This window comes from Anopheles bellator, chromosome X, assembly GCF_943735745.2.
Source record: "Anopheles bellator chromosome X, idAnoBellAS_SP24_06.2, whole genome shotgun sequence".
NCBI lineage: Eukaryota > Metazoa > Arthropoda > Insecta > Diptera > Culicidae > Anopheles > Anopheles bellator.
The window spans coordinates 522,833-534,326 of record NC_071287.1 but is presented as its reverse complement, the minus strand read 5'-3'; the positions used below and the strand labels follow the sequence as shown (position 1 = coordinate 534,326).

The 11,494-nt window shown below is 41.4% G+C and overlaps 4 protein-coding genes across 10 annotated transcripts in view; 1 reads left to right on the top strand and 3 right to left on the bottom strand.

Moving 5' to 3' along the window:
• Positions 1-1,565, bottom strand: part of LOC131213280 (protein Mo25) — a 4,653-nt gene extending 3,088 nt beyond the window's left edge. For 4 of the 6 annotated variants that reach the window (XM_058207291.1, XM_058207294.1, XM_058207295.1 and 1 more), the window contains exon 1: positions 1,376-1,565. The gene's annotated coding sequence lies outside the window, so the exon portion shown is untranslated. Of the gene's footprint in view, positions 1-721; positions 785-1,375 lie in introns of those variants that run through there. The other 2 variants (XM_058207292.1, XM_058207293.1) reach the window with 2 other exon arrangements.
• An 848-nt stretch (positions 1,566-2,413) lies between these two features.
• On the bottom strand, positions 2,414-4,114 carry LOC131213684 (uncharacterized). Its single transcript, XM_058207786.1, has 3 exons — positions 3,669-4,114; positions 3,330-3,597; positions 2,414-2,958 (listed from the first exon to the last, which is right to left on the bottom strand). The coding sequence occupies exons 1-3, from the start codon at positions 4,095-4,097 to the stop codon at positions 2,462-2,464; spliced, it is 1,194 nt and encodes a 397-aa protein (XP_058063769.1). The 5' UTR covers positions 4,098-4,114; the 3' UTR covers positions 2,414-2,461.
• A 506-nt stretch (positions 4,115-4,620) lies between these two features.
• On the top strand, positions 4,621-7,184 carry LOC131213944 (uncharacterized). Of its 2 annotated transcripts, none has more exons than XM_058208184.1 (3): positions 4,621-5,367; positions 5,440-6,207; positions 6,275-7,184. In XM_058208184.1, the coding sequence occupies exons 1-3, from the start codon at positions 5,225-5,227 to the stop codon at positions 6,396-6,398; spliced, it is 1,035 nt and encodes a 344-aa protein (XP_058064167.1). In that variant the 5' UTR covers positions 4,621-5,224; the 3' UTR covers positions 6,399-7,184. The 2 variants fall into 2 exon arrangements, with proteins under 2 accessions (XP_058064167.1, XP_058064168.1); XM_058208185.1 differs by having other exon boundaries at positions 4,622-5,367; positions 6,278-7,184.
• On the bottom strand, positions 6,890-11,351 carry LOC131213943 (late secretory pathway protein AVL9 homolog). Its single transcript, XM_058208182.1, has 7 exons — positions 11,336-11,351; positions 10,775-11,258; positions 10,215-10,687; positions 9,953-10,114; positions 9,071-9,870; positions 8,807-8,990; positions 6,890-8,728 (listed from the first exon to the last, which is right to left on the bottom strand). Exons 2-7 carry the CDS (start codon positions 10,838-10,840, stop codon positions 8,341-8,343), a joined length of 2,073 nt encoding a protein of 690 aa, XP_058064165.1. The 5' UTR covers positions 10,841-11,258; positions 11,336-11,351; the 3' UTR covers positions 6,890-8,340.
• Positions 11,352-11,494: the final 143 nt, after the last annotated feature.

The window sequence follows — 11,494 nt, the reverse complement described above, 5'->3', positions numbered from 1 at the left end:
AATTAATTGCTACACCTAATAAATATTCTGTCGCGAAAAGCACAAACATGAAATAATACGCTTGTTTGACACGAACTATCTCTACCCATTAGTAGGCACTTCCCTTAACAAGCCTTTAAACTAGATGCAAAAAATACTTAAGATTTCACCATGCACATGTAACCGCATCTAGGCAGGGCGCGATAACAGCCGTGAAAGGTATGAACCCTACCGCAACTTTATGCAATTAACCACGTATACAACACACAGAATGTAAAAATGGAGTAGTGCCACCATTTCAAACTGTTTTCTTAAATAGTAAACAAACCCTCTTTGCCTTGCCTTTGGGTCAACTTTCTTTAACGCACATAAAGCATTCTACATCTCACAGACGCTCCGCTTCTACGCTCACAGAACCCAGTGTTTCGCAATCGAAGGTGTGGATTATGTCTTCTGTCACTGATGAAAGACGCAACATGCATCGCAAAAACATCTGTTGGAAGCCCGATACTCGATTGAAAGCATTCTCACAACAAGGAACAAAGCAAAACTAAGATTAAAATATCATTCATTACGATAGCTTTTCCATTGCAAATATTTGCTATCATTCTGTATCCTTTTGTTCGAACGATATTCCTGTTATAATAATAACATAATTAAACATGGTGTCTGTCAAAAAGTGCTGTGTTAATACATTCGTCACCACTAGCTGGTATGATAATGTAATTTTGCTATTAAATACATTTAATTAATAATATGACACTCCCGGAGGAAGTAAACTGCACAACAGATTTTCGAGTCCAAAGCTGTATATTATCTGACATTTACAAGAACTGTGTTTTGCTTTTTAATAACAACCTTCATGCAAAAGACTTTTTTACTGAAAGATGCTGGTGCTTACGGAAACCAGCTGGTGGCAGAAAAGTTTCAAATAAAACATATGCATTAGCATGTGTTAGTGGTCACAGTTCACAAATGCTGTTGCACATTGCTACCTGACGCAACATCTTTGCGCACATGGTGCCCTCCACTTTTCTTACTCTTTCTCTCCACCTACACCTAATAGCATTCCCTCATGCTCTATCTCTTGGTATATTTTCTATTTCTATAAGATACGACAGTTTTCACGATAGTGTAGTGAAGATTAAAAACGAAAAATTCTTCCATCCGCCATACATCAAAGAAATTCAATCTGTGGTTTGTAATAGAAAACGAATGAACAAGGGGACGTGTATAAAAGAAGATAGGCTGATCTAAACAAAACCCAAACAAGAAAATGTTCGTTTTCCATCTTTTTCTCTTCTAGAAAAAAGCCCTAGAATTACCTCAAACGCAAAAAATGTTCCTTTTCTACAGTACTTGCTTTGGGAATAGTAACGTAATAAAGAATAATTACCGTTTACCCTTTTGTCTATTTCTGATCACAATCACAACTGATCGACATTCATGTTAAAAACAAATGAAAAATACTCAACGCCTAAGGTAGCCACACAAGGCCACTCCACTTTTAACACCGCGCGAACCACTTTTCAACGAAAAATCACTGCATACACTGTACGCGACCGATTTTGGCACCAGAGGAACGATTTTTTCGTGTCGGTATGGCGAACACAGAATGACAGTGACCACGATGGACAAAAACCGTATTTGTGTGTGTGCGCGTGTGACTCAGCACGCGAGGCAGTGTACCGTCTGTTGGTAGTGACGGTGATCCATGAAAGTAGCTGGTGCCGTTACTACCATTACGTTGACTGCTTTTCTATTTCAAAGAATTCCAAGGAAAGAAATTACACATAAATCAAACAATCGAGCTAGGGATCTTAAAAAAACCAGAACGATTGCGGATTATGTTTTCAAGTGACAATTGGCCGCAGTTTTGACGGATTAACATGATTTCAACAGTAACGGCTCTGAGCATTGATTTGGGCATTGAGTTGGTGATATGGCTCGTCTTCGCAGCTTGAGTGACAATACTTATTTTTATGCACATGTTATACCAACGCACACATACACCACGAACAACAAGCTCACTAATACTAAAGCCTTCTAGAGCACCGCTCCCGCCTTCATAAAGTCAGGGTGGCAGCAGTTTTTTAATGTAGGGTTGCGTCAAAAGAGTTGTCAAAAATGACTAATATGTACGAAAAAAAGACATCGCGGTAAATGGTCAATCAGCTCCCCCCAGTAAAGAGCCAAATGTTAGGCGATTACAGCTCAAAGTTTCTGTAATACAAACGAAAAAAAAGCTCCCTCCAGCAAAAACGAGGGACAGATTACGCGTTTGTTTGTGACGTTTGATAGCGACAGAAACATCGCCGCGGGAGCGCCGGGCGATGTTTAAAAAGGACATACAAGGCCAGCGAGACGCCTGGACGACCGCTCCTTTCTTTCGAACCTTTCGATGATTTAGAAAGCAATTTTTTTGTTACGTGTTTCGCAGGCCTACCAGGAACTGCGAGCGTCAAACTACCGTTAACAGCGTTTATTGTTTGCTTGCTTTCATAGATTCCTTCCGTATACTATCCAACGCCTTTGCAATTGGAAAACCAGCTGGGAAAATATTCACCCGACGAATTGGGGGTTTTTTGTTTTGTGTTCCCTGCTGCGCTGTAGCCGGAGATATCTTGGTATCCATTTGAGAGATTTCCATGCGTTTCATAGTTGAACATATCTTGGCGTCACCAGCGGGAGCAATGTTCGTTTGTGTTGGTTTCGGCATTGTAGTTTGACCCTGTTTAATCTCATTGTCAGGTTTTCGCACATCATATAGAATAGGAGATGTCTTGAGGTTACCGGCGATGTCGGATGTAATAGGAGATGTCTTCATGCCATTTCCAAAACTGCCCCTTAGAACATCCACCTGCAGCACAGCCTTGTGTTTGGAATAAGTCTTCATCCAGGCTGTTTGTTTGAGCGCACTATCGATCCCTCCGTTAGTATGGTAGCGACTCACGCGCAATGTTTTGAGCTGTAAAATATCTAGAAAGTAACAAGAATTTAGAATGTGGGTCTCATAAATACGGCTCGCTACGTTCTTCTAAGATTAAAAAACATGATCTCTTCGTAAACAAGTTCCCTTTACTGTGGTAGATGCAGCCTCAGCTTAAGTGACACAATGTATCTGTGGAGAAGGCAGACCCAAGAAACAATGTAGCAGCTTGGATAAACAAAGAGTGACAATAATAACATAATTAAAATGTTTGGGTAAACAATAAGAGCGAATACCTATTAGGACCAACCGAAGTGCATCTTTTGGGTGAAGCGCGCAAAGTAGAACTTGATATAAATATACACAAACAATAAATAACAGTGAAAGGAAAAGACCGAAAAGGTGGATACATTTTACTTACCTTTGAAAAACATCGACGGAAGGCATTGAGTGACTTGGTTTGGGCATTTTTCGTAGAGAAACTGCGCGACATCGCACACTTCGTTAGTGTCCAACTCGACCGTCATATCACCAAAGTGTATAATTTCGCCATCTAATGGGAATTCTACCTTTTCTACCATCGACACGAGTGACGCCATTTCCAGGAACGTTTCCATCACGGACACTGCTCCCGCGTACCATTTGTTTGTTATGCCGCCAGGGGCGTTGCGCATCAATCTATTGCTGGTCTGGAACAAGATTTGTGCGAGATCATTACATTTTCGTGACAGGCTACTTTTTCCACTGTTTATTATGTTACCTCAAAGGGGAAAATATTCATCAGTGATCCTCGCTTCGCGTGCGCCGGCTCATCCTTGAATTCCGCCGGTAGTGGTCGGATAAACTCAGCGCTAGATTGGATGGGTATTCCTTCGTCCAACGCCCAAAGCCGATACATCCGTTTCCCGCCTAGACAGTTAATAACTTCGTCCACTACACACCGGTTCCAGCGTTCGTCCATGGTATTGTATACTGCCACGACGTTTTCCGGAACATCCGCGACGCAGCGTCCGGCTACCTTCTGCTCTCCGAAGAACCGAGCACCGTATAATGCAACACACTTATCGTTGAGTTTTGAAGAGAACAAGCACTGCTGCTGTTCCGGCGTGTAAGCCACATTCGGTTTGTACCAGAAACAATGCGGATTAATGTAATGCGTGACAGTGACATATTCCGCCTCACGGTCCATGATTGTAACACAAGACGTCCAGCCCGAACTAAATAAGTAAATGCAACGATAGCTGGGGAGCTACATTAGGCGTAACTGGGGGACTACATGAGGCGTAACGTAATGATTTGACATTACTGATTAATGCCAAACTGCTGCGCCTCTGTCAGAACGTTTACGGGTCGGCCGAGGTGTAAACCCGAGCGTAAATAATTTTTGCATACGCTTTGCTTACGAACAGAGGACAATTTAAGTTCTTATTTGCTGGTATAGCAACAAAATCGGAAAAAACAGAAAAAAGTATTCATAAATCAATTTATTTCTCTTCTATTTCTATTTTCTCGGACCAAAAACACGATACGTAAACGATTTGACATTCCAAATTAATTTTACGCAAGTTTTCACGCCTCATGTGGTTCCCCCGTAGCGCTTCTACATGTTGACAGATTTAGCACATGGGCAAAAATGTCCTGAGTCAAAGTTTTTTTTTGTTTTCTGGTGGTACCACCTCATTTAAACGTTCACTGAGTTTAGCGTCATCGGTGTCTGTACGACGGTCTTCGGAGTTCGCGGGAACGGTATCATTTCCTATCAAGATCCATTGTTTTGAAAGTAGACAAAAGTAGTGTCACTCTGAGCACAGAAACTCGCAAGCTTATGAGTAAAGCATCATAAAATTTGAACAGTTTTCCTTTGAGGGTTAGTACTAACTGAAAAAGCGATGAATGCAATAAGACTTGTGGTATTTATGGGTTCGTTTCGTGGCTTTTCAGCCCATGTGTTAGATATTTTCCGGACCTTATCCGGAGCAATCTCAATTAGCCGTACCGTTGCCTTAAAACTATAACGTTTTGTTTGGCTAAAAGTGGAGTTATTGTTTCATACTGTGCGTTTTCTCTGAATTGTAAGAAGCTGCAAGCGTCAGTCAAGAGAATGCCGGTGGAATGATAAGTTATACTAGCACAACACTGTGCGAACTCTATCCACATAGAGAAGAGTGTTAGGCTATTGCAGCTCGAGAGACGAATGAAGACCGACCCTCAAAGTATCTATAATAGTACACCAACAACAATATTGTAGCTCGAAATCTCTATAACACACCCACCAACCAACCATCCTCTACCCACAAGAAGAAAGATTGTGGAAGTATGAAAAGAGTATACTGGGGAAGGTTTTCTGATGGGGATTCCGAAAGGAAGGAAGTGCAGAATAATGATATCATCCTACCGATCAGTAAGATGGTCAAGTTTCAGCAAATCAAGCTGCCATACACAATTACGAAAGCAAAAAGGTATGTCGTTTGATTATTTAATCTTAATGGTAGGATTTTCTCCAAGTAATAATATTTTAATGTTTAATATAGAGTGCCGCTTAAGAACTCCCTCGTAACGCAGACGGTTGAAGTGATGAAGCAAACCGAGATGATACAAACGCTTATCGATACGTACTCAACGAAGTCGGGGTGCAGTTACATATTAAACCCATGCCAGCTGATGCCAACCGTTCATTTTCCCGCTAATAATGTGGCTGATCTGACGCGAAACGAGCTAGTTACTCGACCGTTTTGGTTTGTGCCAGCGACTAGCACTGGCTTCACTCGTGGAGAATCTAAAAACCACGTTAAACTCTCGTACCCGGTGGTGATGCAGGCGTTGAAAAAAGCCGCTTGCGGACTGCTGTGTATGGCCGGTTTTTCAGAAATAAATGAGTCCGCTTTGATTATGATAGTGGATGGTTTGGACCAGCATTTGCGGTTGTTGGTGGATTCGCTGCGTTCGGTTCTAACGGCCCACGGTGAAGAACTTGGCACCTTACCGAACGTGTTGATGCTTGAGCGGATGTATAATTGGATCGGACGATCGAGTTTATGCGAGCTGCATAACTACAACAAGATAAATGCTTTCAAAAATCGCCATGAGGTGCGCGAGTTTCGTGAAATCTTCCAGGAATACGATCGACTATTGCAGGAAAATCAGTTGTCGGTTCAGAACATGCAGCAGAAGCTGGGAGAAATAAAGGAGGACGACTATATGAACTTTCTCGATCCACAATCCCATTCGCCCAGCGGAACTACCATCGATGGGTCAGCAATAAATATTATTAACTTTATCAATGGCGAAACAATGAATGGGTAAGTTTGATTTAAAAACTGTTGTAGTAAAACATTTTACCTATACGTCATTGTTCATTCCGAATAGCAGTTTTAAAGAGATGCTGGACGTGGAGTTGCATGAGTCAAACAGCGCCCAAGACTCACAGGATCACCAGAATCAACAGCTTTATTTGGAGTCAAACTATGCAACTACAACCGACAACACGTGAAATTTCCTTTTGAGAAGCCTTGCAGAAAGCCTTGCAAAGAAATTCTGGAACCCACTTGTTTAATGATACTATTTACTGAACACATATTAGCACTAGATATACCACAGCAGTCATTTTGATTGGTCGGGCAGTTTGAAAAATGAACGAAAATCTAAGCAGTGCTTTCCTATTACTGAGTGACAACCATATTTTGGTTTGTTTTGAATCCATTTCGTCATCATCATCATTATCTTGCAGCTACAACCTTCGAGCGATCTAGGCCTGCAAAAGAGACTCCCTGTTAAGTATGTTAGGAAGCAGAATTATCGTCTTTGGGATTGGGAAAACCCACACGTCGTGCAAGAGAAGCCAATGCCAATCTGCCACACACAGACAGCCACAATCAATATGCTGCGTCCAATCTTCGGAAATCGAATAATCAGCAGAAATAGTGCTGTGAAATCGTCAACAAGCGACGATTTTACACCGTTGGACTGTTATCTTTTGGGATCGGTGAAAGACAAATGTTACGCGAACAAGCCAGCAACCATTCACGACCTCAAGACCCACATTCAAATTGCTATTTCCGAGATAAGACCAGATGCAATCGAAAATGTACTCAAAAATAGGTGTGGCTACTGTCAAGCCAATTGTAGTGAACATTTGACCAAAATTGTTTTTCATAAAAAATGTTTTGAATGACCCATTCAAATAAATGTTCAAACATCGAAAAATATAAATCCGTTTTTTATAACCAAATGAGAAAAGGAATCTTACGTGGTGTACTCGAAGTTACTTGTACAAATAGACGACCATTTTATTTTCAATCATGAATAAATCAAAGGAATTTATCAATTGTTTGTATCTGTGTTTTTAGATTGATGTTGATGCAATGTTTCATTTTGTATGAAAGAAGTGGATGACTTCATGCAAAACATTTCGAAACCCTAAATATGTTAAGCATAAATACGGGCTTTCCATTATTCTAAAATTTAAAAAATATGGTGAGTGGCGTTTGTCGCCAAATCAAACGGAATTGGAAATATTCAATGCTAGCAACGAACTAGCAGTCGGTGAAGAGACCAGCAGGTTAAACTAACAGATGTGGAACGAGAACTAATAGTAGATAGCGATCACTTGCTAAGGAATGAATCAATTTACAACAACAACTCTCTATAGAGGTATAAAGAGTTAAATCAGTTCAACTATGATATATCGCTAAGACACAGTTTAACATAAAGTAAACAGTTCCCATGACATCTGCAAATGCTGGTTGGAAATGAAACATTCCAGAACTATGTTAAACGTGTACGTTTAATTGAAAAGGTAGGTTTTTAGGGAAACATTTACCCCTCAATTCTTATGCGATTTTAGTAACCAAATTGGTTTTCAAGGGAGTTATCGACGTCCTGTATTACGTAAATTAATATCGATTAAAGGACAATTGGGTGCAAAATTAGCAAGTTTCTAAATATAAACCGTGTCTTCCTGGGCGTTTCTTTTCCAAGACAAAGAATAGAATCATATCATGGAAATGTGTTCATATTTGGTTGTTCGTTTTTAGATCGATTAATTGGTAACATACCTGTGCTAGCTTCGTAAACATTTAAAGTTCGCTGAGATTAGATTATAGTCGTTGCAAATATTGCATCCGTTCTTTGAGTACATTTTCTATTAACGAGTCTGACTCGAATTAATAGCAGAAACTAGGATTCTAGATTGAACCAGAGAAAGTTGTAGGAATGAATGAACCTCTTTCTTAAAAGACTTTTAGGAACACAAAAACGTCGATTTTCTAATTTTAACACAAAGCAAACGTGGATCGTTTAATGTATTGTAATGAGGCGAATGGTAAATTGCTGACGTAAAACCCACAGATATCACGCTGAGTGTAGCGTTTACTAAAATACTGGAATCGTGACACAACGGTGCTTGTTCACTGAAGAGAAACCACTTATGTGGTTCACGGCTCTTGGTTCAGTAATTCTGCCTCTTTGCCGATTTCGATCACAGCTTTCCTATCTCTGACCTGTTGCTGAGAAGCAAACTCTGCCTTCGCTACTGTAGTCGGAGTCGAGGTGGCCCCGTAGCATGTTTGGTTTTCGCATACCAACTCTCCTTCGCGTTCGTTCTCGTCATCTTTAAGACCGCATTCGACGGCGGCGACGGATGCATTATTTGCTTGTTGAGAGATCGTTGATAGAAGGGGGTCACCTACCGGCGGTGCTGTAACCGAGGTCCACCAACTAGAGAAGGCACCCTTTGCCGTGGTCAGTGCACCACCAACGACTCGGCTGGTACTGATAACGGCCTGGTTCAGTTTTCTGCCTCCTTCGGTATTTTGTATCGTTCTGAAAAAAAAAACATTATAAAATGGAAAAACACAGTAAATGGAGGACACACTATTCTCACTTGTTGATTTAACTTACTGTGCGATTTTAAGCTTCATATCGGCAATGGAGAGCGTCCCAGCGAATGGATGGCCCGTGTGCAAGCTGTCGAAGGCAGGCACGACACCTCCCCCCATCCGTTTATACCATTCGTCGTAACAGTATGTTGCTTTGAACGCAGCCATGAAGTGAACATTAAAATGTTCAAATTCTTTGCTACCCTCTTTGATTAACGAGTGAGCAAATGAAAAATTGAAATTTAACTAGTGTCGTTTTATGATACTAAAACGTTGTTCCACTCACCGGTATTTAGGGATGACTTAAGCAACGCCACCGTGTAACCATATAGCTGCTCCCGTATCCAACTCTCACTGCCCTCGGCATCTTCCCGAGGAGTTTGTACGTTTCGTACGACAAAATCGACGAATCGTAAATCCTCGGTGCTTAGTTGTATCTGACGCTTGGTATCGAGATCGAGCGCATCGATGACCATGTTCTCAATGTCGATCATTACGTCCGCCAGCTGGCGTTTGTGTTGAAAGAGTACATTCGACGCACCAATGATGTAACCCTTAACCGATGGGTCGGATAGCAGATCCATGTACGGTAGTGAGAGATACGGTAGGCAGAGGTAGCCGTCGTGAAATAGGTGCAAAGGAGCACCCCATTCCTCTGGATCAATCGCGCACAGACTAGAAAAGTTCGACGCTATCGTGTCGACACTTGTTTCACGAGCAAGTGTTTGTGCATTGGTCGGAAGCCAAACTTTCGTTCCATCGTCGTCCCCTTTCGTTACTGATGATGGCTGCGATGAGGAGGAGCTGATGGAGGCCGATCTACCTCGTTCAAGGTTGAACTCCTTGGTGCTGTCGACACTACGCCTATTAACATCGTCGCTATCGCCTTTCATTTGCTGCATACTTTCTAATATAAGTTCCTCTTCCTTTGCCTCGTGACAATTATTTTCTGTTTGTTTATCCTCATGATGGTAGTTCTGACCAGGTCCGGCGACCAAATTTGAAGAGTTCGGTTGTGACGCGTTGCTCTGCATTATTCCTCCGTCGTTAACCAGTGTACTAAGTGCCTGCATCGTTCGAGATATTCTGGCAATGGAGAATTATATTGTTAGCACAAGATCCCATATAAAGCATAGAACAACTAGATTTCATTCAATATGTAACTCACTTCACACAAGCCACCTGTTGAAAACCATTGCTGATAAGCTCGGGGTGCAGTGATGCGACGCCTAGTATCAATGCACACATAGGTTTTACCGGCGAACCAAAGCAAACTACACGCTTCTGCAACAAGAGCAGCTTGAACAAAATTAATATTTTGTGTCTCCACCTGGGAAATACGAATAAGCGATGAAGAACGTTGTAACGTTGTAACGTTGATGTCGTTAACAGGAAAGATAAGCACGTTTGCCTTATTACGTTTGACTTACTTTAGCAACAATTCTCGCAAAGGTATTCCTATAAAGTGCAGCCGCGACGGAGCAATGTCTCTAGGTTCTAGACAAATCAAACAGGCGTTCAGTTGTTCGAATGCTTTCACTAAGATGTCGGTGCAGGAAAAATCGCCCTGCTCGAAGAACGCGCGCGCTATCAGTGAGAGCTTCACCTCGACATAGCCGTAGATAGGTATAGAAAGTAAAGCACAAACCGCCTTTTGGACGGTACTGCGAGTGAGATCGGCTGTACGGATTTTCACGTCCTCTATGGCTATCTGGCGATAGCAAGAAATTCCGTACACAGACTTTTGCGGGTCAACCAGACTAGGAAGATTGAAGCAGACGAAATCACTACTAAAATTATGTGAGCCGTCTGGTAAAGCAAGCGTTGGTAGATACTTCCAACCCGACGGGCACTCGTTTTTGCCAAGCGTGTCGGCCACCAGTGGTGGATAAGAGAATTCTACCTACAAAAGAAGGTTGTTGGATCATGATTATTGAAACAGTTCAGTATTCTTATAAAGAAGCCTTCGTCGAAAATCTTGTATTTGTACCTGGCATCCTTTTTTGTGATGAAATCCCACTACAATAACGTGCAAGACAGGATTTTCAATCTCCATCTCGATAGTTTGTTCCTTGCCTTGCGAATGATACTTGTCCTGTCGCTAGCATCATCGAACTACCAAACATTGGCAAACCGTAGCATTCCCCCGATGAGATTTGGAAAACGATCAAACTAGAGCTGTCGACTTTGCGACAATGGTATAGTTTGAATAATGCAGTTGAAGCTAAGCTAGAACAGATTCCATCGAAAGAGGAAAACTTATACTGTCAGTGATAGAAAGTGTTTGACACCGGAACACTCGGCACCTCCGAACTGTTACCGATCTGAACACTACAGCGCAGCACAACAAATCGACAGAATGTGTCGACAGCTAAGCACAAGAAATGCTAAATTGCGAAAATAGTTACAGCTCAGGATGCAGTAACCCTCTTTGTCACTTTCTACTGCCCTCTACTAAAAATTCTACACATATCCTACAATAGATAACAGAGTGCGGGCCGTTTTTTCTTGTTATTTAGTTTACTGGTTGTTAGTAATCTTTTTCTCTTACATTTATCACTGCAGCTGTAGCGTAATGTGTGAAATATGTACGAAATGTTTATTAATCAAAAAAATATTATGCGTTGTAAATACGAAAAGAAATATTGATCCTATCAAATTTAGCATCTTCAATGTTTTTTTTACATTCATTATAAATATTTCAAGTCAA

What these genes read in the sequence shown, in the direction of transcription:
- LOC131213684 (XM_058207786.1), bottom strand. Translation starts at nt 4,097, where the DNA reads ATGGACCGTGAGGCGGAATATGTCACTGTCACGCATTACATTAATCCG. An exon ending in TGAATATTTTCCCCTTTGAG is followed by an intron (nt 3,598 to 3,668) that starts GTAACATAATAA and finishes ATCTTGTTCCAG; the next exon opens with ACCAGCAATAGATTGATGCG. An exon ending in TCCGTCGATGTTTTTCAAAG is followed by an intron (nt 2,959 to 3,329) that starts GTAAGTAAAATG and finishes GTTACTTTCTAG; the next exon opens with ATATTTTACAGCTCAAAACA.
- LOC131213944 (XM_058208184.1), top strand. Translation starts at nt 5,225, where the DNA reads ATGAAAAGAGTATACTGGGGAAGGTTTTCTGATGGGGATTCCGAAAGG. An exon ending in ACAATTACGAAAGCAAAAAG is followed by an intron (nt 5,368 to 5,439) that starts GTATGTCGTTTG and finishes TGTTTAATATAG; the next exon opens with AGTGCCGCTTAAGAACTCCC. An exon ending in AATGGCGAAACAATGAATGG is followed by an intron (nt 6,208 to 6,274) that starts GTAAGTTTGATT and finishes CATTCCGAATAG; the next exon opens with CAGTTTTAAAGAGATGCTGG.
- LOC131213943 (XM_058208182.1), bottom strand. Translation starts at nt 10,840, where the DNA reads ATGGAGATTGAAAATCCTGTCTTGCACGTTATTGTAGTGGGATTTCAT. An exon ending in TTGCGAGAATTGTTGCTAAA is followed by an intron (nt 10,115 to 10,214) that starts GTAAGTCAAACG and finishes CGTATTTCCCAG; the next exon opens with GTGGAGACACAAAATATTAA. An exon ending in ATGAAGCTTAAAATCGCACA is followed by an intron (nt 8,729 to 8,806) that starts GTAAGTTAAATC and finishes TTTTTTTTTCAG; the next exon opens with AACGATACAAAATACCGAAG.